Here is a 22,465-nt window from a genome sequence, read left to right on the forward strand (position 1 = left end):
GGAAGTAAGTACCTTTGTGTTGTGTCCGTATCCAACTCAGTGTTCTCACTATGTAACAGGTATCCACAAGAGACTCCCAGGTAGCTGGAAACATCCCCCCTGGTCCCTGCTGAGGGTGGGTTACTTTCACTGGTTTGGAATCCATAGCAGCTGCTCCTTCCACTGGTGGCTGAAAGAGCAGGTCAATAGATCAATAGTGGAGCATTGCATTAAACCATTCATTGTTTAACAGAAATACAAAATTGTAACAAAATTGACATTGATTTTTTTTTTTTTTCATTTCTCAATCTTCATGGCTCTTACTGTGACTCCATTTTTACTAGCTATAAACAAGTCTCTCAGTTATTGACTTCAGAAGCTTGATGGTGTCTAAGCATGATCTCAGAAATTCTAAAATAATACTTTTGTATGTGTTCAATGAAATAAGACATTAGTACTTATGTGGGTAATTGTAAACTTGCATTCAATATATTTCTTAATTCAGTGTAGGCAAGTAAGGCTGTCATTGCCAGAAGTGGTAATAGAAATAAGCACTTCACTACCAATGCTTCCAATGGCATGCGTCTCATACTCTCATGTGTCCAACTCCTGGCCTTCACATGTGGCTCAGATATTGGGCTAGGCAGAACTGTTTCACTAACAGGAGAAAGGGCAAATGAATTAAGCCAGTAAACTTCGGGCGGGGTGTTCGTTTGTCTTGGCTGGCTACCCACCTAGGAGAAAGAAAACTGAGAATTCAAACCTCTGCTGCCTTGCTGCTATACCCAAACATAAGAAAGGCTTGAGGAGTTAAGCCTGGGGAAAAATCAGGAGCCGGCAACCCTTAGGCACATTGCAGCACACAGTGCTATGCCCTGGAAGAGCCTGCGATGCCGCTGACCCCAAACATAGTCATTTGGTGACTGAAGGAGGCTATCAGTAATTTTATTTTTCCATCTTTAACAGAGATATACCTTTCAGTAAGGAGTGTACTATCCTAACCAGAGATTAGATTTGGTTTCTTGAAATTATAAGTGTACAATTGTTATTACCAGAGATTGAGTCCACAGCACTCCCACCACTTTCTGACCCTGCCCCAGAGCCACCGCCCTGCTCTGCTGGCGAGGTCCTCAGCGTTGACCCATCAGTAGCCGCTGTGCTCCCAATCTCATCATCACTAGCTGGGGCAGAGGCTGTTGTGTCGGACAGAGGCTGCTCTTCCAGTTCAAGATCATCATCTTCCTGGCCAGCAGGGGCCAACGCTAGGCCCTGGATCCCAAGGTTACCAGCAGCTTGACCTAAATTAATGCCCAGATTGTTAGCCAGTCGTCCAGCTAACACACTAGGTAACTGACCAACCTGACCTCCTTCCTGTAGACAAATTTAAAATAAAATTACCACAATGCATTAAAGATAGTACATTAAATACTTAAAATCAGGTAACTGCCTATTGATATAAAATAATGAAACAAAATAAAGAATTTTTCTTTTTCTTTTTATGTTAGCAAAAGAAATGCAAAATAAATTATTGAAGTAATTTATTTTTATCATGTATAAAATTATTCTTTGATAACCTTTTTAATACTATTCTATCAATTTGACATGAAGTTGAAAACACTAAGAAATTAGGACAAAGATATGCTCATATAAGAAAAAGAATCTTCTTTTGAATGCTTAATTTTTTGTTGTTTTAAATACAACACTTAATATTCTAACACTATCTAGAGAAAGGGCCTGTTAATAGGAATCAATTTACCTGCTCTTGTAAACTCAATGCAATGGCCAGTTCTACCATAGTTTCATCATCCGCATCAGCTGGTATCTCTACCATTGGGGGAAAGTTGGGCTCCATACCCCAGAGAGCTTCAAGTCCTTGCATTCCGTTGGCCTGCCCCATGCCATCATCCAGCAACATGTTGTTGTCCTACAAGTAGGCAAGAAATTGGATGCAGGAAAAACAAACAAACTAAATAATCTTGAATTCTGACATTCACAAAGTGTTCTAGAAACAAAGAAAACTGACCACAACTTCATAGAGTTCATCAGGCTCAGGCTCCAAGTCTTGTTCAAGTGGAGGCATGGCAGCTTGGTCCTCGACAGGCGGCAGGTTGATTTCAGGAGGTGTATCTGGCTGCTCACCTTTGTCATCTTCATTTTCATCCTCTTCATTATCATCAACACCTTGGAGAGATAATAAAAGTGTAATTACTTAATGAGCTGATTCTTACGACACATGTGAAGTTCATTACATTTCAATAACTAGAAAGAAGCAAATATTATAAGACAACTGAAAACCGTTTAGCTGTAATGATTGTTACATTTGTAATTTAGAATGCTGGCTTTAATGACTGAAAGATTTTTAATTTGAAAAGTCAGTGACAGTTGACAAGATTTGCTTGAAATGACTGCATGTGTGAGAAGTAAGAGTTAGATGAGAACTGGTTATGTTACATTATTTTCTGTAAAATGGCTCTGTACAATTAATACAATTGTAGAAAGAACAAATCCAGTTTTATGTGGTCTATAATTTTGCAACCTAAAACTTTATGGCCATATCACAAGGTCCTCAGGGCTGGCAAAGACCTTCCTTCAGGGAACAGTAAACGGAAAAAGAAGAAGAGGCAGACAGAGAAAGTGATGGGAAGACAACAAAAAAGAATGGATGGGGCTGTTACTGAAAGAGATTCTATCCAAGGCAAAAGACAGAGAAGAATGGAGAAAGACAGTTTGAAGATCATGTGATGCCCCCAACATGTTCAACAGACTATGGGATAGATGAAGGTGTGAAGGTAATAATTTTGGAACATTTGACAAAGATGAATACACAGATTTACAACTGTTTATACACAAAGACTATGCATAGAAAAATGCAATTGTGTAGAAATAAACATGTCTAAAATAATCATTATTAACATACACAAATATTGATAACATTCTAAAACAAAACAATTATATAAAAAATTAACAAAAGTATTCTTCACAATCAGATACTAAAGAAGACAAATTAATGACATTGCAAATAAAAAAAGACAAAAACTGTTAAGCCCCAACATACGATACAAAAATGTGTAAGGCAACACATCTATTTAGAACAGGTAAAGAATGAGTTAAACATATGAGCTCATACCTTGTGGAGTCAGCAGTGGAGGTGAGTGAACAAATACCCTCCTTCTCTTGTGTCTGGGTCTCAAAACACGAATCAAAGCCTGGCGACAGGAGAAACTTACAACAGGATCCTGAAACATTAAGACAATAGTGTAGGTTCTAAGTGATGAAACAAGCACAGACTTGTATCTGCCATTGTAAGAGACCAATAGTCTGACATAGTGTTTGGTAGCTATTGTAAGTGTAGTCTACCTGAGATAGTAGCCTTCTGACATAGTGTTTGGTAGCTATAAGTGTAGCCTATGTGAGATTGCAGCATTCTGACAAAGTGTTTGGTAGCTATCGTAAGTGTAGCCTACCTGAGATAGTAGCCTTCTGACATAGTGTTTGGTAGTCATTGTAAGTGTAGCCTACCTGAGATAATAGCCTTCTGACATAGTGTTTGGTAGCTATAAGTGTAGCCTATGTGAGATTGCATCATTCTGACATAGTGTTTGGTAGTCATTGTAAGTGTAGCCTACCTGAGATAGCAACATTCTGACATAGTGTTTGGTAGCCAACTGAACAAAGTCAGGGTCACAGAGAGTGAAGGCATGGATGACTTCAACAAGACAGCTGACTGTAATATCAATGTTGGTCAAGCCTGGATAAGATTAAAAAAAACATCAGTAAACTGTGGTCTAAAGCGTACAAGTCAATTTGACCAGCATTGTTCCTAAGATTTCATACTGTGAGTATGGCTGAGATTGAAAGAAAGTCTTGCATGGACCCAAGTGAAGGGAGTTCCCCCCCCCCCCTATCCAATAAAAATGAGGCGTGGATGCAACACTCAGACAATAGGGATTCAAACAGGATTTTAAGTAACAAACTAACCCATTCAATGGATCGCAATGGATTAAGTGCTAAAAATAAATATTTTGCTAAAAATAAATATTTTGCTAAAAATAAATGTTAGGAAAATGGCACGCCATTAAACAAAAATTGAGACTTATAAAATGGTATGTTAAACCAGAGATTGTGTTGAACCATGTTCTTGCTACAACTGGTCTGAATAGACTTTGAAATGAGACTACTGACTTACCAGGTAAGCAGACAGGTGCTAACATTGAGTTGGCTGGTTTGGCTGCATGGAGTCTCCAGAAAGCTTCCACCAGCCTGGAGGTAAAGTGCATCTTCTCATTGTCTGTCAGTGTGTACATGTTGGTCTTCACAGGCTGTGTGTCATCGGTAGACTCTTCAATATCTGTCACTTCCAGCACTAACAAATACAACACATTCCATTCTAAATAACTTTTAAAAAAATTGAAGCTTTCTGTTTGACATTCATTGTATTATATATCAAATTAGTGAATATGTGACCACCATTTCATAGTCATATTAAATTAGTGAATTGGTGAGTATAACTTTTAATGATCTTGTAAATTGAATGTTACGTTAAGCCATACGCATTATAAATTTATTTTGTTTTATTGTGATGTATTCTGTTTACATTTACTAAGCTAGAAAACTGAAAACTATTCATTTTAAGAGTATCTAGGAAATATATAGTTCTAAAACTATTCATTTTAAGAGTATCTAGGAAATATATAGTTCTAAAACTATTCATTTTAAGAGTATCTAGGAAATATATAGTTCTAAAACTATTCATTTTAAGAGTATCTAGGAAATATATAGTTCTAAAACTATTAATTTCAAGAGTATCTAGGAAAAAGAACACTATTAAAACAAGTCTGATTAGAGTCATGATCTAAGTGACTACATGTATATTATGTTATAATCTTTTTTTTTTGTTAGCTTAAAGGCTGTCTGTAATAGAGTTGCCTCCCAGAAATACTATGAAGATCAACTCATGTGCCAATGGACTCTAACTGGCAAACAGAAAAGCAGGTGGAAGAGACAGCTGAAGAGTTCTCATAAGGTCGAGGGACACACATTTGTAAATAAATAAAAGTCCTTGTCAAAGACTGGTGCAGATGACAAAAGCGGTCTACAGGTTTCTCTGCATCCAATATGGCAAAATATGCAGGTCGCCCGGGGTTTGCATGGTTATGTGAAATACTGCGCTCATCCTTAATCTTTGAAATCAAAGACAATGTCTTATTATTATTTATCTACAATATGTAGCCTTGACATTTATGCAACTGTTAACTATAAACACTGCTACAAGGACTAGTTAGGGTTGGTTTACAGACAGCAGTTGACTTAACTTCTTAACTACAAGACTAACCCTGACTGCTGTGGGATTCTGCAAATTTGACCAAGTTGAAGGGCCTGGAGACTGAGACAGATCTAGCAGTGACCAAGAGGTGTTGGAAGGCCTCCACATCCATGTCTGGTACATCTGGCGATGGGAGACACCTCATGACATGGTTCAGTAGAGCATGATCCTAAGGAGAGAAAGGCAGAAACATTGTTAGACAATAATTTCTCACTGCATCTAAACAAAAATGTCAAAATTCAATACATGAAATACTTCTTTGTAACAAAAACAAAACTTTAACTGTTACAACATAAAAATTAAATCAGTTATAACAAAAAAAACATATGATCAGTTCCTGTCAAAAGCAACTAGGTCACTCACTTTATGATTGTGATAAGCTGTTTTTGTGTTAAATAGTGAAGCCAGCAATGACTTGGTATGCAGCTGAACTAGTTCTGGGGTAGTCAATGTCAATAATGAAGTGGCCAGGGTTAGAGTCATCTCCCTTGCAGCATCCTCTTCAGCTTGAGGCATGATAGTGAAGGCTCCATCCAGTACTTCCAATGCACTGCTCAGCAATCTGGTAAACAATGTGACACAATGATTTAAATAGGATAACTCTTGAAGAACATCTTACTTTCAATTCAAAGGAGTTCATAATGTAAACTTAACTAAGTCAAGCACCTTGAACATGTCTTCAATTATTAAAAAAAACTTTAAATCTAAATAAATGTTGAGCATTTCAGAAAATAATTTAAATTTTGTGTTTTGTGTTACTTATAAAGAAGCACACCAAAGAAGGTTAAATACATATACGCCCATACAGAAATATATTTGAAAAAGGATTATGTACAAAAAAATAGTATATTGAGGAAATCCAATTGGTACAGATAAAAAAAAATTATTGCTTTTTAATAATTGAAGTATACATATTACTTGAACTATACTGTATCGGCACTGCCCTCCTTTGGATACATCAGCTGCATGGAGAGGGGGGAACTGATGTGTGGGTGACATTGTTTTGACCACAGCTAATGCCCAGGCATTCATCTCATTTACATGAGATGATCCATAGTCGCTTCGTGACTAAAGGAGGCCATAGATAGATACTTAGATAATACAATTTTAAGCTAAACCAACAGACCCATACCAGTGGTGCATGCATTTACCTGTCTGCTCCTGTTAGTGGTACTGCAGCCACTGGACTAGCATCCACCTCAGCACTGGTTGCATTGTTACAAGAAGGGGTTACTTTAGTGGGTGTAGGAGCACTGGGTTCTGGGAAGTCTTCAGGTTCTTCTGGCCAACCAAATGTTTCTTTAGTTTTCACATAGACTTTAACAGAGTCCACCATTGTGACTGAATTTGGGTCCTGGCTGCAGCCAACTAAATGGACAAAAATAATCATCAATAGAAAGTGACTTTTCTTATGATATGATGTTTTGTGAACTTTGACATAATAAATGCCATCAAGGTTTGTCAATGTGTACTTACAGAAAATGTCAAATTTCTTATCGGCGGTAAGTGATTCCTCTCTGGTAAATGGAATGTCAAACCATCTAGCTCTCATGTTCAGCTGAAACATTGCGATAAAAAAAAATGTTTGTTTCCATTTTTCACAAACAAAATAGTCAATGACAATGGATCAGGAGGGTTAAATATAAAGAAGATATTTAGTTACTTTCTAAATAATTTTTTTTTTAATGAAACAAATATATTTTCATAACACTTATTTCTTAGTCATGGCTGAAATAATTGTAATAGTCATAGGAATTTGCTCTAATGCATAGGGTTGTTCATAGAGTCCTTATACAACAGGATTACTTAAAAAAAAAAGTTTTGATACGATTTGTGGTATCAAGTGTTTCAAGTACACTGTCATTATTGAAACCTAATTATAAGAAACCTAATTAACCAATTGAATTAACAATTTTGTCAAGTTGTATAAGAAATTTGTGGACACCCTGCTTGTCAATATAAAAAGATATTTACTTGAAGTTGAATTTGTCTGCGGAAGACTTCAACATAGGAAGGGGCTCTCTCGACAGTTTGAGACCCAACAAAGATGCGAATGCCAACAGGAACAGTTGAATTGTTGGTATTAGTTATCTCCATGGTGAAGCCATTTGGCTGAAAAATATAAAGTCAAAAATGAACTGTGCCAATTAGATCTATTTATATCAATCGACAAATTGAAAAATAACATGAGTGTAAGTCTATTGAACAGTTCAATAGTTAATAAATTACAACAGAAAACTTTCTTATACCTTGGTACTAGCAATGTACAGACCACTTGTGTTGAGCCTATTTTTAACCTGCTGTGTATTATACACTTGAAGAATGTCATTACCTCCATACTGGGGGAAACATAAAACATCAAACTATTATGAAGTTTTCTTATTATTTAAAGACGTCATATTTATTTAGTCTAAAAAAATCTTTTAAAAGCATCAATTGCTAACACTAGTGGTTTAAAAAAAACGTGTTTAATATTGAAGCATTTCCATAAAATTAACAACTATAAAGGTCTAATATAGAAACATTTTTTTGAACATTAATCTTCATAAATTAATAGCTAAAAAATTTTAAATCCATTTATTTAGGATTAAATGAAAAAAACAAATGTTTTTACTGTCACTAAGAGACATAAGCTACATATTCACTGACTCACCTCCACATCATTAGAATGTTGGCAGTGTTCAAAGAAATCCACTGGAAATGATATAGAGCTGTTGGAGCGACCTACAATACACAAATATTTATACAAGTCAAAACTTTTAATTACAATTTTCTGGTACACATACGATTTAAAAAATGGCATTATGTGGTAAAAAGACTAATTTTTGAATTAATCTACGTTAAATGTGAGTGTTACCTGACTTGACAATTTTCTTCTTCTTGACAGGTTTCAATACAGAGATGGGGCTCTTGGGTTGTAAGTTAGGTGACATCCAGTAGTTAGTGGCCTCAACATTGGCCATATAAATTCTCAGGCTACCATCTTCACACAGCAGGATCATTGTGGTACGATGCTGAAAGTTAGAATCAATAAGTGATTCATATTTGTAGTACAATTTGTTTATGATCAAATGTTTATGAAGTTGTGATAGAGTGACCTATTGCAGCCATAGTGTAAGGAAATATGTGTGTTAATACAAAGTTAATGCCTTAAAATGCAGAATAAAAGTTAAAATCTTCTACAAAATGTTAATTTGATTCATATGGAATCACACTATTAAAGGCACACACAAGATTAGCAAATGTGTACAGTATAAGTAGATGTTTAATGTTACATTGATTAGTCTTTAACTAGTGATTTTGTTCTCACTAACCAAAACCATAACAAAAGAATAACAATCATGGTCTAGACTTATCACAAACCTGATCAGAATTGGATGCTGGATGTCTGATAGCAACAACATCTTGAATCTGAAATGTGGACACATTTATATGTAAGCGTCAAATAGTTTTTATTAGGATATATAGTTCTAAGCAAATTAATGAAGTTAACAAACATGCACTCAACCCAAACATCTACAACTAAGTGATCAAAAGCTACCAAAACTTAGAATAAGAACTAGCTGAATTTATCCCCAACCTTTGCTTTGGATGGCAGTACTTTGATTTCTTGCACAATGATCACTTCAGGTTTGATCATCAGGACTATGGGGTTGTTGGTGGTCTGAGCCATGCAGTACAAAAGGCCAGTGTGTCCAGGCACTTCTGACCAGGAGACTAGAGGCTGACTGTTGCTACTTTTACCTCCACCATTGGAACTGAAAGAGAAACAAGAATGTTTTGCCCTTCAACCACACTGTCTCAAGCAAATTTTTATTTGCGAATAAAGATGCATATCTGAACCTGTTCAAAACTCATATTAATTAAATAAACTAATAATAAGGATTGTCTTCAACAAGTCCAAAGATTAATGAGGAATGCAGTATTTCCTTTGGTTATGCAGCAACAGCTGTGACCTAGATATTTTGCCACATCCAGGAGAAGCATAACCATTGTCCACAGGGCAATGATTAAATAAACACTTAATATCAATGAAATGTATTAATATATTTCTAACATTAAGACTTGATAAGTTTAGATTAAGTTTGGTTATGTTAGTCAGAAAAATCATGATAACAGTCTCATGTGACCATTCCTACAATAAGCATGGAAAATTAAAAGCAGTAACTTGAAAGAGACAATAATTAACTATATAGCTGTAAGCTAGTGTTCAATGACATAACACAAAACTGGATTTGTTTCAAAAAGTCATCCAAAATATGCTTAAAACAAAATTAAGTAACCTTCAAGGTTCATGTTGCACTGTATAATTTTAATTAACAGGAAGTATAAGAAATATTGACATAGTTTTTAAAAGTTTCCATTTTTTGTTTATATTGACTCTTGCTTGGGTTATATTATGACCTACCTCTTGAATGTAATTGGAAATAGATTGGTCACAGTAGATAAATCTTTAGCTACAGGGGCTGCAAAACTTTTACCTATACGATTGAAGCAGATAATAAACAATAAACACATTCAATAACAAGACTTAGGATTCTATAGGTAATATTTGAAAGTGAATTTTATTTATATGAACATTTCTGTTGAAAAGTGAAGATGTTTCATGTGTAATCAGTTTCGGTGCGTAGGTTATGACATTCTAGAAGCAATGTGTATTAAGTGCACAATTTTTGAACGCACTTTCTTGGTTGCCTAGCTTGTAAGTTTATGGAGTGGTTTTGTTATTATGCTGGTGTAACGTGTGTTTGAGATTCTTCTGTGTTCCCCTGTTTAGGGTGAGTATTTAAGGCATTACTGCATTTCGCAGTTGTTTCGCTGCCTTAGTGCTTTGGGACTAGAACTTTCAATTTGTCTTTTCTTATGTCTCTACAGGGAGTTAGTTCTGGGATTGGAAGTCTACACTGGTGACTAGAGACAGCAATGTGTTGTGTTGTGGTTTTGAACATTAATGTGTACGTTGTGGGACAGCAAGGTGGAGAATTATTGTTTAATTAATAGATCCACAATATTAGAATGTTTTAAATTCAATGTCATTACTCCATCAGTTTGTCATCATAACTTATATTCATATCATTAAGCAATTACATTGTTAACAGTGAGTCACTTATTTATTGTGAGCACCAAGGTGCCTGTTGAATGTCAGGGGCCCGGGCAAACGAGCTAAGGCTTTAACACAACCCTGACAAACAGCACTGGGTAGTTTATTTGGAGTACAGTCTGAAGTCTTTTAGGAAATGACTTTATTAGTATTATGGAAAGTATTACAAGATATTTATTTAAAACAAAACTGTGCCTCCTTTATTTGTTTAAATACTGAGACAGTACAGAATGACTCACCTGATGCATAACTGAAAAAAACAAGCTGTAAGGCATGGGAGTAGTAGACAGAGACACCTCCACCTCCTGCCAACTGTCCAGTTGTATCCTGACCAAATATAGGACAACGTTTCAACTTTAAAAAGTGTACTTACAGATTTTATATAGTCACATCTAAGAAATGGTGATCAGACACTACTCATATGTATGTAAAAGTTCTTACAGAAGATGATATATTTTGATAGATAGAGGAGGTCTTACATGTGGCTAATATAGTTGAATACATAAGCTCTTTCTGTAACCATCTACTGAGACATTTAATAATCAATACTGTGACCCACATGTTTTAATTTCCATTTCCCTGCAAGCTACATATTTCTTTGCACCCCATTCAAAGAAGTTACTCATTATCTGTATGGGTAAGGTAGTGTTCTATGCAGCCTACATATTCTGATATAACTGATGAACTTCATTTCTGAGGCTTTTTGCTTCTATACTAAGCACAAGTGAGTTGTCATAGAAGCATCTAATATATGGATGGGGTTTTATATTTTTATATTTATATTATATTTTATATATACTGTTGAATGTCAAGTGTATTTCTGATTATATCAATTTTTTTGGTTTAGTTTCAAACTATAGTATCCAATAATTAAGCTAAAGACATCTTCTATTCAATAAACAATTAATCAATATTAAATAATAAAAAACAAATCAAACCTTCAGATCAGCATGCTTCACCTCCATGACGTTGGTGATGTAAAAAGGGCCATGTTTGGCCAGACTGGACTCGTCCAGTGTCTGTGTGTAGATGTAGCCAGTAGAAGCCATAAGCACCATGGCCCGACTCTCATCGCTGAAGATAAAGGTGACATCTTTCACTTTTCCACTGGGCAGCAAGAAGTAGTATTGTGGGCTGATAGCATCCACACCCAAGTCATAGATCTAATAGACCAACAAACATGTTAGTTCTATTCAAATTACATTTTAAGAGACATTGTGTACAGTTCATAGCTAAATTAACACTTCAACCACTTTAAACACATCAGTATTTATTTCGTTATTAGAAGAACTTGTTTTATTAAATGATATGAAATATGCACACTGTTTCCTTAGTGTCTTATTATATGCCTAAATAACGTTTTAAAATTATTTATGGCTCATTAATAATAATGTTTCAGGTGAATAATTTTTGTCACGTTAATATCCTAAAGTGACTTCCAATGCAAAACATATATTTACCTTGACAAAATCAGATGTAATTATGGCCAACTCTGTCTGAGAACCTGGAAGCCAGATCGCCTGAAATACAAATTTTAATGTTGATTTTAAAAGTATTTTAATGGTGTATTTTTATTGTATGAAGACAGGTAATATATCAATGTTTTTAACCAAATGTTCAATTGTTAACAGTAAAAAAAAAATGTTTATTATATGAACTTTACTGTGATAGTTTTTACCTTTATGATAAAGTTTCCAGTGGCCAGTGATGGGTGGAGAACCAGATGGTCAGCTACAGTGCCAGAGCTGGTGAAGGTCACCACATGACAATCCTAGAATATACAAATTTAATTTCATTCGTTTTATTTGTTGTTTTTTCCAGGCCCAATACAAAAGGGGGCAGTGGTGAGGGTGGGGAAGGGATGAGTCAACAAACTGGGCCAATAATAATCACTTGACAATAAAACAAAGAATACTAAACCTTTAAACCACAGACTGCCAGGTAATCTTCATTACAGGGATTTCCAGTTATAGACAACACAGTAAATGGAACAGGTGCTGATGACAGGCGCTGAAAAGGACAAACAAAAAGTCAGAACATTTTTATTTTCAATAAAACTTGTTTAAGATTTTTAAAATAATAATAATAAAGGGAGTTTGTGTAACAAACAAACTCAAAGGCAGTCACCAGCAGACAGTCACAGTCATACACATAACACTACTAAAAGCTTACAACTAAATCTAGTAGTGGAAAAATTTCTGTTGAACACACACAAACTGCTTTTAAATCTTATTTCAAAATCATTATATACCTATATACCTATACAATTTGTAGAAAACTATAATTAGCTGTTCTTAGTTTTTTGGAAAATCATAATTTGCTGTTGCAACTATTTTATAAAGTATTTCATAGAAGATGGAAGGCTATTGAGAGATGAGACAAGCTACTTTACATTATCGTTTTAAAGATGATATATATATGTATTAACAAAATATGCATAATTCATTTTTAATTATGCTTTAAATGGTCTATAAGCATTCTTTGCACCTATTTCAATCTAGCTACTCATTAGTTGTGTTGATATTGGAAATGTCCAATAGTTTTGAGTAAAATAATCCTTGTCTTTTGTTGGACTTAAACCCACAGTTAGATTGCACTGAGAAAATAATACTTTACTTACAGTGAGGGTCAACTTCTTCTTGCTGGAATCTGCCTGCTTCAGTAGGGCACTAAGCTGAAGGATTGTCATCTTGCCCTTCTCATGGCTAACTGCCAGGTGCTGCCTCCTGCCTTGAGGTGAAGACAGGACACACATGGCCACACGACGTATCATGTGAGCAGTGATTAGTTGCCTGATGGCCTGACCTTGGTCTCCACTATAGTTCATGCGGACATTCTCAAAGGCTCCTTCTTGGGATCCAAGTGTCACAGTCTAAATCAAAATCAAAGAATTGGTTTATTTCTTTTAGTCATAAAACACACTAGATATAAAAATATAAAGAACGGATAAATCCTCAAGCTGAAAAGGACTTCAATTTCCAACACTCAAAAGATTTATTTTTTTTTACATACACCTATTAAAACAAGATTCCACCATGTTGACAAAATTAGCACCTGAATAATTTTTACAACACAAGACTAATTAGATTTAAATACCATTTTTTATACTGGAATTTCCAGCTTAATTCTCATGTCCTATGATGTACTTAACAAACAAACAGATGTACTTAACAAACAAACAGATGTACTTAACAAACAAACAGATGTACTTAACAAACAAATAGATGCACTTAACAAAAAAACAGATGTACTTAACAAACAAACAGATGTACTTAACAAACAAACAGATGTACTTAACAAACAAACAAGTCTTTTTTTTTTCTAAAAACAAAAAAAAAAACAATTTAAAGCTAATGAAACAGGTTTAATGGAACTTTAATGAATGAAGCTCCACACCAACTGCAGTGAAATAGAAAAAACAAGTTCTTCAAAAAGTTGAAGATTGGTATTATAACAGCTAAGAACAATTCTGCAACAAGTTAATCCTGAATGAATTATGTAAGGACAATCTCCCTTCAATCATTCAATATGATGCTTCATTACCATGAGCTGATCTGTTGTGGTCTCTATTTCCTTAGGCAGCCTGTGGAGGTCTGCCAGAGTCTGCTGGGCCTTAGCACTGCTGCCAGCCATTGACACCGTCTGGTACCTCAGTGTCAGTGGTGGGATGATACCATTCAGGATATCTAAGACATTCTGTATTGTCTGAGACGCATTCTGGAAAAGTTAGGAAATAAAAGAAACTATACTGCAAATCAGTCTCACTGCAAAACAAATTATAAGTAGCATTAAAAAAAATATTTCTCTTTGGAGTTATTTAAATTACTCATCTATTGCTTCTCAAAACAAATTGTTTTCAATGAGTTAAACACATTTTTGATTTGATCTTAAAACTAATATTGAAAAGCTTAAATCTATTGCCGAGCTTGACCACTTGTTAAAACCTGACATTATAATTACAAAAGCGAGTGTTTCATAACATATATAACAGTCAGCACCAAAATTAAAACAACCCACAGTACATTGTTAAAAAAAATTTGTTACTTCAATCCAAAGCCCCATTTAATGCATGATACTTAGACAGTTCTTGATCCTCAGAAATAAAAGCAGTTTAGAAATTGAGAAAAAAATAATAAATAAAAAAAAAAAATGTTTCCTTACCAAAAGTGTCAACAAGTTTTCTTTTTGAGCCTAAAACAAATAAAAAATTGAAATAATTTGGTAAAGATTTGAAATAAATTTTTATTTCTAAACAATAAGTTATGAACATCCATTACAACTAGCTAGCACTTGCCTGTATTTGTCCACACACAGCTTCTTTGGTCTTAGTGAAGTATTCAAGGGCTCGCATTCCTTCTCCTGTCTTGCTAGATTCATTGTCAGGGAATGGAGGTAACCGCCGACGAAGTGAGCTGTGATGATGTTCAAATGGTGACTGCGACATAGGGGCTGTACTCTCTAACCCTCCTTGCGATGTTCTTCTTGTCAAAGCCTGAATAAACAAAGCAAGTGAGAAGAGAGCTGCTTAAAGAATGTATGTAAATGATTATGAAATGTCAAAGCATTTGAATTTCAAACCAAGGGTCCTGTGTTCAAGTCCTAGTGGAAAGTATAACTTTTATTCTACATTTAAAGATGTTATTGAGTCTCTCAGCTCTAATGGGTACCAGATGTCTGTAAGGAAAAATACAAGGGGTAGATGTGCTATAATGGGTACCAGATAACTTTTGAATGGCTGCCTGAGCATGCAGTATGCGCGCTGGACTGTCATTCAGACTTTTCAATGGGTTTATACCCTGCCTGCTGCCATCCCCCATCGTCCCAGAGGAGGTTTGGATTAGGAAGTAACTTATCTTCAACTCTGAAGGAACATCCAAAACATGTAAAACATTTTACAAACAAACATCAGATGTCTGTAAGGAAAAATACTAAGGGGTAGATGTGCTATACACATAACTTTCATTAACTGTTGGCTAAACAAAAGTGATGAACTCAATAAATCATTAGGAGAAACAATTGTTTGTGCATGTCACAGTTTTGTCACTATTATGAACAAGTCTCACCTTGCAACTGCCATCCTCTTTGGCTCCACAATCACAAAAGAAAGATCCAAATTTGGCATAAGTCAGGTCATGGTCTTTGTGGCACACCTTGGCACACATAGTGCAGACACCGACACCATCCACCATTTTACAAGTGTGACAGTGATACCTGGAGAGAAAGACAACACTTAATGCTGGAGCATACCGGATGAATAATTCAACAAGGTTAGTATGTTATTAGTGCAAACAAACATTACATTGGAGAATATAACTTCATGAAGTTCACACTAGTGAACTTTCTAGTAAAAGTAAAAGTAAAGTTCCCTTTTCAGACCTTGTTGTCTATGAACTTTGTGCTGGCACAGAATTAAAAAATAAAACAATGAAATGATGAACACTAGCTTTATAGCTTCACTACTGTGAAAAGTTTTAAATAGGAAGAAAACACATTTTACTCTTAAGGTTTTAACATAATTAAAAGTAGTGCAAAAATCATTGTATTGTGTTTACCAATGTTGGTTCATAAATTCCTTCTGTGTAATGGTGAATGTACACAGTTTATTGTTAAGTGTTTCTTCATCCTGAAATTACAATGTCAACATATTTTACTTTAGTGGCTCATCTAAATCAACATATTTAAAGTATATATTTTATTTTTGTTCAGTATTCTTATCAATTAAAATTTCAAAACTTTCATTGAGAGATTAAAATCATTTACCGAATCTTCTCCAGCAGATTCTTCTTCATCATGGACGTTGTCTTCCACCCACTCTCCCTCAGATTCCTGAATGTTCAGGGCCTCTTGCTCCAGGAAAGGTGAAAAAGACCTGGCTCTATCTGTTGACCGTTTCAGTGACCACAAAATGTGTCCAATATAAGACAGCAGACAACACAATGTTTCTACCATACCCTGCTGCAACACACACAGACACATTTAAAACATTGACTTACAAAATTAGAACCCATGTGTAAAAAGGTAAATAATTTTTGATTTCATGACTTTAATAGATTATAGTTTCATAAATATATCATTCAGAGCATTGAGCGGTTGTAAATTGTGCAGAATTCAGTCAATTTTTATGACATCAAAATGAAGTAGCAACATTTTTATATCCCACATGGTAATAATGTTTTTCTAAAAGTCCCCACTCAGATCTATAAAACTTAAGAATGGAATATGCTTTTTAATAAATTATCTAACACTGTATATTTCAAACAAAAAATGTGCTTTAGTTAAATATGGATAGCATTAATACTGTAGACTCACTTGTTCAGATTCATTTTTGATGGCTGCTTCCAAAGATTCTGTTTTGGTTAGACTGGATTTACTAAGAGGTATAGAAACACATATATGTCAATAAGAACATGTGTACTATATTAGTTGGAATACAGCTAAAGGAAATGCAAATGATTGATTTAATAAAACAGTGTAGTCATTACTGGTCATAGTTTGAATCCTTGGGCATATAGTGGGCTCAGCTTTAACACCCGCTCAAGATGATTTCAATTTACTTTTTGTAATGGACTGTTAGTGTAAAACTCGAAATAAATTTAACATAAATTCTAAAAATATGAGAAACAGAAAAGCTTTAAATAAATATGCATATGATGCATAAGATTTTCAATGCTTGGAAAGAGTGCATAACTGTATGATGTGGAAAAACTCACCAAAGTTCCAGCCAATGTATTGTGGACTGAAACAGGTGCACATGACCATTTCCTGTGCCAGCACTTGCAAGGGTCTGCATGATCAGCATCAAGTCAGGAAAAGCCAGAAGATCATTAGGCTTGCCAGACTCCAGCATCTTGGTGCCCATTGGTAGAATTGACAGTAAGATAGTGATTACACCATCTTCTCCAATAGGACTGGAAGCACAAAGTAAATAATACATTTGAGACTTATAGCAACAATTAAAATTATGTAAATATGTAGAACCAAAAAAAAAAAGTAGTACTATTTAAGTTACCTCTTCTCTTTGACAATGTGTTGAATTAATGTCTGGAATAGACCACAGTTCTCTTTCACTACTTGATCTGTTGCTTTCTCCTGAAAAAATTAGAACAAACTAAGATTGTAAAAAAAAAAATTTTTTTTATTTCTATTTAGGGCTTTTTTTTTACACTAATTCGTTTAAATTTCTTTTTCTTAATGATTATAATATTCAAAAAAGTTCAAAGCATACAGAGAAAACCAAACACATTGTCATACCTCAGATCCTTGTATGATTTTGACCAACAAGTTCTGTAAATCTTTTTGTTCCACACTGGCCAGACCAGATAAACCCTGACAAAGAGCCCGAAGGTTTTCATCATTGGTCTCTTTCTCAGCTGAAAAGTACAAGAAATGTATGCAACAAAAATTACTACATCCTGACATACAGTCTGTTTTTATGACATTCATTTTTAGATCAGTAGTTAATGTTTTTGCTAATGAAAAATGATCAAGTACCTAGCTGGAACAGCTTGATGAAAAATTTAAGAATTCTTGTTGTGTATGCATCGCTCAGATTGGATTTTGATACAGACAGCAATAAGGAAGTCATATCTGACAAGAAAGAGAAAACATATAAACACATAAGTTACGCTAACAGATTTCTATCTCACCAAGAATGAAATAGACTATGAAGTAACCAACAAGATGTATTATCATTTCTATCAACTTGATAGTTTCAACAAAAAAACCTATCCAGTGACCTACCAGATTTCCCAGTGTACACAGCTTTGAAGGCCTGCCTTGCAGCAGGTTTCTCCAGATTGGTCTCCATAAACTTAATACACTCATACAGAATTTTTTCATCCAGGCCACTAGAAAATAAAAATAGTAACTTCGTAATCCTAGTCCAAGTGAATATTTCTTTTAGATCCCAGAATGCTAAAATTGTAACAATGTAGTCATGGCAGAGAAACCAATTATTAAAAAAAAAGTTGAATAAAGCTTAGTTCAGTATTCTCTTACCTCTCAGCATCAGAGAAGTCAACAATGACTTGATCACAAGCCTGAATAGCATGTCTATAGGCTTTCTCTTCAAATCTAGCTTCATCCTGAGGATGTAGGAACTTCTCTTTCAATGTAGTCACCTAGATGGAAAGAAATGTGTTTTCACTTAATTAGAATAACTATAAATCCTATAGTTACAATCAGGGCTTTTTTTTTGTGACGGTAAGCACCAGGACGGCATACCGGCACCTTTTTGAAAAAATTATTACTTTTCTTGTATTTTAACATACATTATTAATTTTTAGTAGTTAAAAGTTAGGCAATCAACTACTGAGTACCGGCACCTAATCACAGAGTACTGGAACCTATTTTTTTTACAAAAAATGCACTGGTTAGAATATTAGCCTATAATCAATAATCAACATTCAGAAAATTATCTTGAAATCGTTAACTAAAACATAAAAAAAAAAAACACACTCTATGAACTTTATAATGGTTAATAACAACAAAAAATGCAGCCAAATGTTTCTTTTGAATAGAGTCAAATCTATTAGAGAAACATCCCAAGTTAGCAGCACACTTACAGGACAAATACAAAATGTAACTGTCAGCTCACCATGTCTCTGAGATATTCTGTAGTGACATCATAGATGAGTGGAAACATGAATTTGACTAGTTCAGTGTTACTGGCTTCACTAGGGCACCACCTAAATATGGATAATGAATTATAAATAGGCTTGTCTATTTAAACTATTTGTAAACAGTGCAATAAAAAACAATTACTTTTGTTTTAGACTAGTTATTTAGATTGACAACTATAGAAGTCTAGAAAGAGCTTTCTCTTCTGCTAAGAGGAAATATACATGAACTATGAACATTTATATTTTATTCAACTCTAGATTTGAGACATCAAGGTTATAATTTAATTTGTAAGAAATTACTAAACTGGCATTCTCCATACTCGTTATAATAATTATAATTAACAAGCAAAAAAAAAATTAGATTCTTTAAACAAATCACATAATTAACAAAAATACCATTGGAAAAAAAAAAGTCTAAAAAAGCATTTCTTTCAATCCTAAATAATTGTAAAAATCAATAAAGTGAAACTTACAAAATCAAGTCACTGCCAAAACGAACTAGAGAGTGAAGAACATGTCTCAGTGAAGCATTGATACAAAATGGGGATTGACCTAGAAAGATTGTTTTTAAAATAACACACTTCAGTTACACACTAAAGATTTTCTGGCTTATCTATTTTGATGACATTCATTAATCAAAACTAGACTAGACTAGTTGTTACCCAACAAAACAATGTTATGTACTTGACTCTACCTACCAGACAAAGTCACCATGTGTGCACTATGCACAGCATCAAGGTAGCTCTCACTTGGGATAGGGTCAGTGGCAAAAGCATTTCTCTGATTGAAAAATACAAACATAAAGTTATCATATTCCACAATAACATGTACAAATAGATGCAGTGACTGTGTCTAAGGTGGACTGATACTGTTCTTCCAGCTAGAGGACAGTATTAAAAAAAAAAAAAAAAAAGAAACATCTTTCAAGGGTAAAAATTTTTTTTTTTGATGATAAAACAAAAAAGGTAAGGATCTGTAAGGATCCACGTAGGAATTTCCAATGTTCCTTTTAGAAAGAATGTTTAAATCCTCTCTTGCAAAAGCCCAGGGACAGAGACTCTCTCAAGCAACAACCACATAATACCAGAACTAATAAAGTGTTTTACCCATGCTCCCATGGTGGGAAATTCATTTCCTCCACTGCTGTTCCATTTCTCCACTGCAGTTCTGACAGAGCTTGGCAACAGGGCAACAACTGCAGAGCCTAATCCCTTCACAGCACTAGGGTGACTGGAACCAACACTAAGAACTTGGCCAAAAGCTTTCAACCTCTGACTAGTCAATGTTTTGTCTTCAGGAGAGGCTACATTACTCAGGATGAAGGATCTGTAACAACAACCAGTTTAGTTTATTCATAAGATAAACCTCAAACTTATATATCTCCAGAAGATATTAATCTTTGGGAACAAATGAAAGAAATAGAATTTTAGTTCCAGAATTTCCTATTGCTGACTTCTGATATAGAAATTCTCAATGAATACAAGTTCAAAGAAAAGGGAAAAGTAAAATGTCATGAGTGTCAATAAGTCAAATTTGCAATTGATAAAACTTGGTGTATATATATATTTCAAGACAATTTATGGTAAAACTAAAAAAAAAACAACTAAATTCTAAAGTGGAACTAAAGTGTACTTACCTTGCAAATATACTAAAAGCTTCAATGAGATGAAAGACATCATGAATGAGGTCTTTAGTAAACTGCATGGCTTTACTTGGTTCTGGGTCAGACTGAAAAGTAATGCCCAAAAATTGGTTTCTATTTAACAGAGATATACGACCAAATAATGTTTAGTATTCAATTAGAATTATTTTTAAACTTCAATAATTAGTTCTATCAAGTTTGGAACTAGATCATATTTCATTAGACTTTAGGAGTTTGCAATTTGTTTACATTTCCTTGAGAAATCATTAGGAGCTGAGAACTTTCATATTTCCTTAGACAGAGTATTAGGAGTTAGCACTTTGTTCATAACTGTGTGAGAACTTAAATATTCAATAAACAATAATTCACTATATAAATAATAAAATATAAAGTAGTAAAATAAAGAGAGATAGAGAGATATTCGAACAGCTATGTGGGGTTTTTTTATATTTAGTTTTTGTAGTTTTGTTACGTCAATTATTTTTATATTATTGTATTGATTTTTTATTTATAAGAGAACATAGAAAGAAAAAATAAATTTCCATTTTTTCTTCTTCTAAAGTTTGTCAAAGATATGCCGAGTTATGCACAATCTAATTTTACCATAGATTTTGTGTACAAGTCATCTAATGAAACTTGGCATTTGGCAATCACAGCATCTAGAATAAGAATATCCGACATCCCTGGCAGGTCTTTAGCATTGACTTCACCAGTTGTAACTGATGGCAATTTTGACATCTACAAGGGACAGATATGAACTAATGTAAAAACTGCTAGTTAAAACACAGTAACATACAAACTATAACAAATGTCAAGTTAGCTAGTTAAAACACACTGGCACATAAACTCTAACAAATGTAAAGTTAACTCTATTCCTAAGCAGGATTTGCTTTAAAAGTCTTATAAATGATGTGACAACACTCTAAAAAAAACAACATTGGTTCTACTTGTATTTCACTAAGGCAAATAATAGTGGACCTTCTCCGCCTCTAGCTGCTAGAGGCGGAGAAGGTCCACTATTTGATGGAGGTCTGGATTGCACTACTCCAGGAGGAGGTCTATGTTTCATTACACTCTAATATAGGATGTAAAAACAGGTGAATGTGATAGCGTGAACGGGCCTGGATCCAGGATGTGAGGGTTCCACAGGTAATACCCAGGACACATTTTACTTTAAGTTTTCTACTGCAAAATAGTTTTATTTGGAATGCTCTGTGGATGGCAAAGAAAGGACCATAGGCCAACCTCACCATGTCCCATGGATATTCCAGACCCTGATGTTCTTGTTTTATGATGTTCTTTACATACATGACCGAAAACTTCCTTAAAATGCTGGGATTATATAAAAAAAAGCCTGAGGAAACACCTAGCCTACACTAAATGCCAGGCAAACATTGTTTCTAACAGAAAAAGGAGACATTAACTTCAACAGCACTCAAGGAATATCAATGATGAGTAGTCATTGTATTTACTGTGAAGTAATTTTTGTTTAGAGAGTATTCTATTTTCTTAGTATTAACAGTAACATTTTGAAGGACGGAAGTTTCAAGTTTACAAAGTAAATCATTACTGATAAATAAAAGGCATAGACAAAAAAATAACACAGCTTCCAACCTGCTCTTTGATATAATTCTTAGCCAGTTTGACATCATATCTACTGGTGTTACAGAGACTTGATGCAGCCTCCAAAAGCTCTTCTGCCTCTTTAGAAGTCAACCCTTGTTTCAGTAAACAGTCCTAGGGGGTGGCATGAAAACAAAATCATGACATACGAGTTCACCTGTATGCAGTTATTACAA

General features: G+C 34.4%; 1 protein-coding gene across 2 annotated transcripts in view; it reads right to left on the bottom strand.

The window, feature by feature from the left end:
• LOC106052774 (E3 ubiquitin-protein ligase UBR4-like) overlaps positions 1–22,465 on the bottom strand; it is a 68,066-nt gene that overhangs the window by 34,428 nt on the left and 11,173 nt on the right. The window contains exons 24-67 of one of the 2 annotated variants that reach the window (XM_056021610.1): positions 22,281–22,403; positions 21,270–21,404; positions 20,661–20,752; positions 20,131–20,350; positions 19,723–19,804; positions 19,498–19,576; positions 19,000–19,090; positions 18,402–18,523; positions 18,144–18,250; positions 17,895–17,990; positions 17,655–17,773; positions 17,413–17,492; positions 17,114–17,311; positions 16,713–16,773; positions 16,164–16,358; positions 15,956–16,026; positions 15,467–15,614; positions 14,698–14,895; positions 14,565–14,594; positions 13,947–14,120; positions 13,024–13,275; positions 12,324–12,413; positions 12,082–12,174; positions 11,864–11,923; positions 11,342–11,566; positions 10,643–10,730; positions 9,711–9,783; positions 8,883–9,060; positions 8,666–8,713; positions 8,160–8,316; positions 7,956–8,026; positions 7,552–7,641; positions 7,277–7,414; positions 6,779–6,860; positions 6,454–6,670; positions 5,666–5,864; positions 5,312–5,471; positions 4,166–4,342; positions 3,606–3,727; positions 3,107–3,215; positions 2,003–2,160; positions 1,736–1,903; positions 1,032–1,350; positions 13–169 (exon numbers count right to left, since the gene is read on the bottom strand). In XM_056021610.1, the coding sequence (XP_055877585.1) occupies positions 13–169; positions 1,032–1,350; positions 1,736–1,903; positions 2,003–2,160; positions 3,107–3,215; positions 3,606–3,727; positions 4,166–4,342; positions 5,312–5,471; positions 5,666–5,864; positions 6,454–6,670; positions 6,779–6,860; positions 7,277–7,414; positions 7,552–7,641; positions 7,956–8,026; positions 8,160–8,316; positions 8,666–8,713; positions 8,883–9,060; positions 9,711–9,783; positions 10,643–10,730; positions 11,342–11,566; positions 11,864–11,923; positions 12,082–12,174; positions 12,324–12,413; positions 13,024–13,275; positions 13,947–14,120; positions 14,565–14,594; positions 14,698–14,895; positions 15,467–15,614; positions 15,956–16,026; positions 16,164–16,358; positions 16,713–16,773; positions 17,114–17,311; positions 17,413–17,492; positions 17,655–17,773; positions 17,895–17,990; positions 18,144–18,250; positions 18,402–18,523; positions 19,000–19,090; positions 19,498–19,576; positions 19,723–19,804; positions 20,131–20,350; positions 20,661–20,752; positions 21,270–21,404; positions 22,281–22,403 (5,852 nt within the window). The remainder of the gene's footprint in view (positions 1–12; positions 170–1,031; positions 1,351–1,735; positions 1,904–2,002; positions 2,161–3,106; positions 3,216–3,605; positions 3,728–4,165; positions 4,343–5,311; positions 5,472–5,665; positions 5,865–6,453; positions 6,671–6,778; positions 6,861–7,276; positions 7,415–7,551; positions 7,642–7,955; positions 8,027–8,159; positions 8,317–8,665; positions 8,714–8,882; positions 9,061–9,710; positions 9,784–10,642; positions 10,731–11,341; positions 11,567–11,863; positions 11,924–12,081; positions 12,175–12,323; positions 12,414–13,023; positions 13,276–13,946; positions 14,121–14,564; positions 14,595–14,697; positions 14,896–15,466; positions 15,615–15,955; positions 16,027–16,163; positions 16,359–16,712; positions 16,774–17,113; positions 17,312–17,412; positions 17,493–17,654; positions 17,774–17,894; positions 17,991–18,143; positions 18,251–18,401; positions 18,524–18,999; positions 19,091–19,497; positions 19,577–19,722; positions 19,805–20,130; positions 20,351–20,660; positions 20,753–21,269; positions 21,405–22,280; positions 22,404–22,465) is intronic. The other variant, XM_056021611.1, reaches the window with a different exon arrangement.

This window comes from Biomphalaria glabrata, chromosome 2 (genome assembly GCF_947242115.1).
Source record: "Biomphalaria glabrata chromosome 2, xgBioGlab47.1, whole genome shotgun sequence".
Classification (NCBI taxonomy): Eukaryota; Metazoa; Mollusca; class Gastropoda; family Planorbidae; genus Biomphalaria; species Biomphalaria glabrata.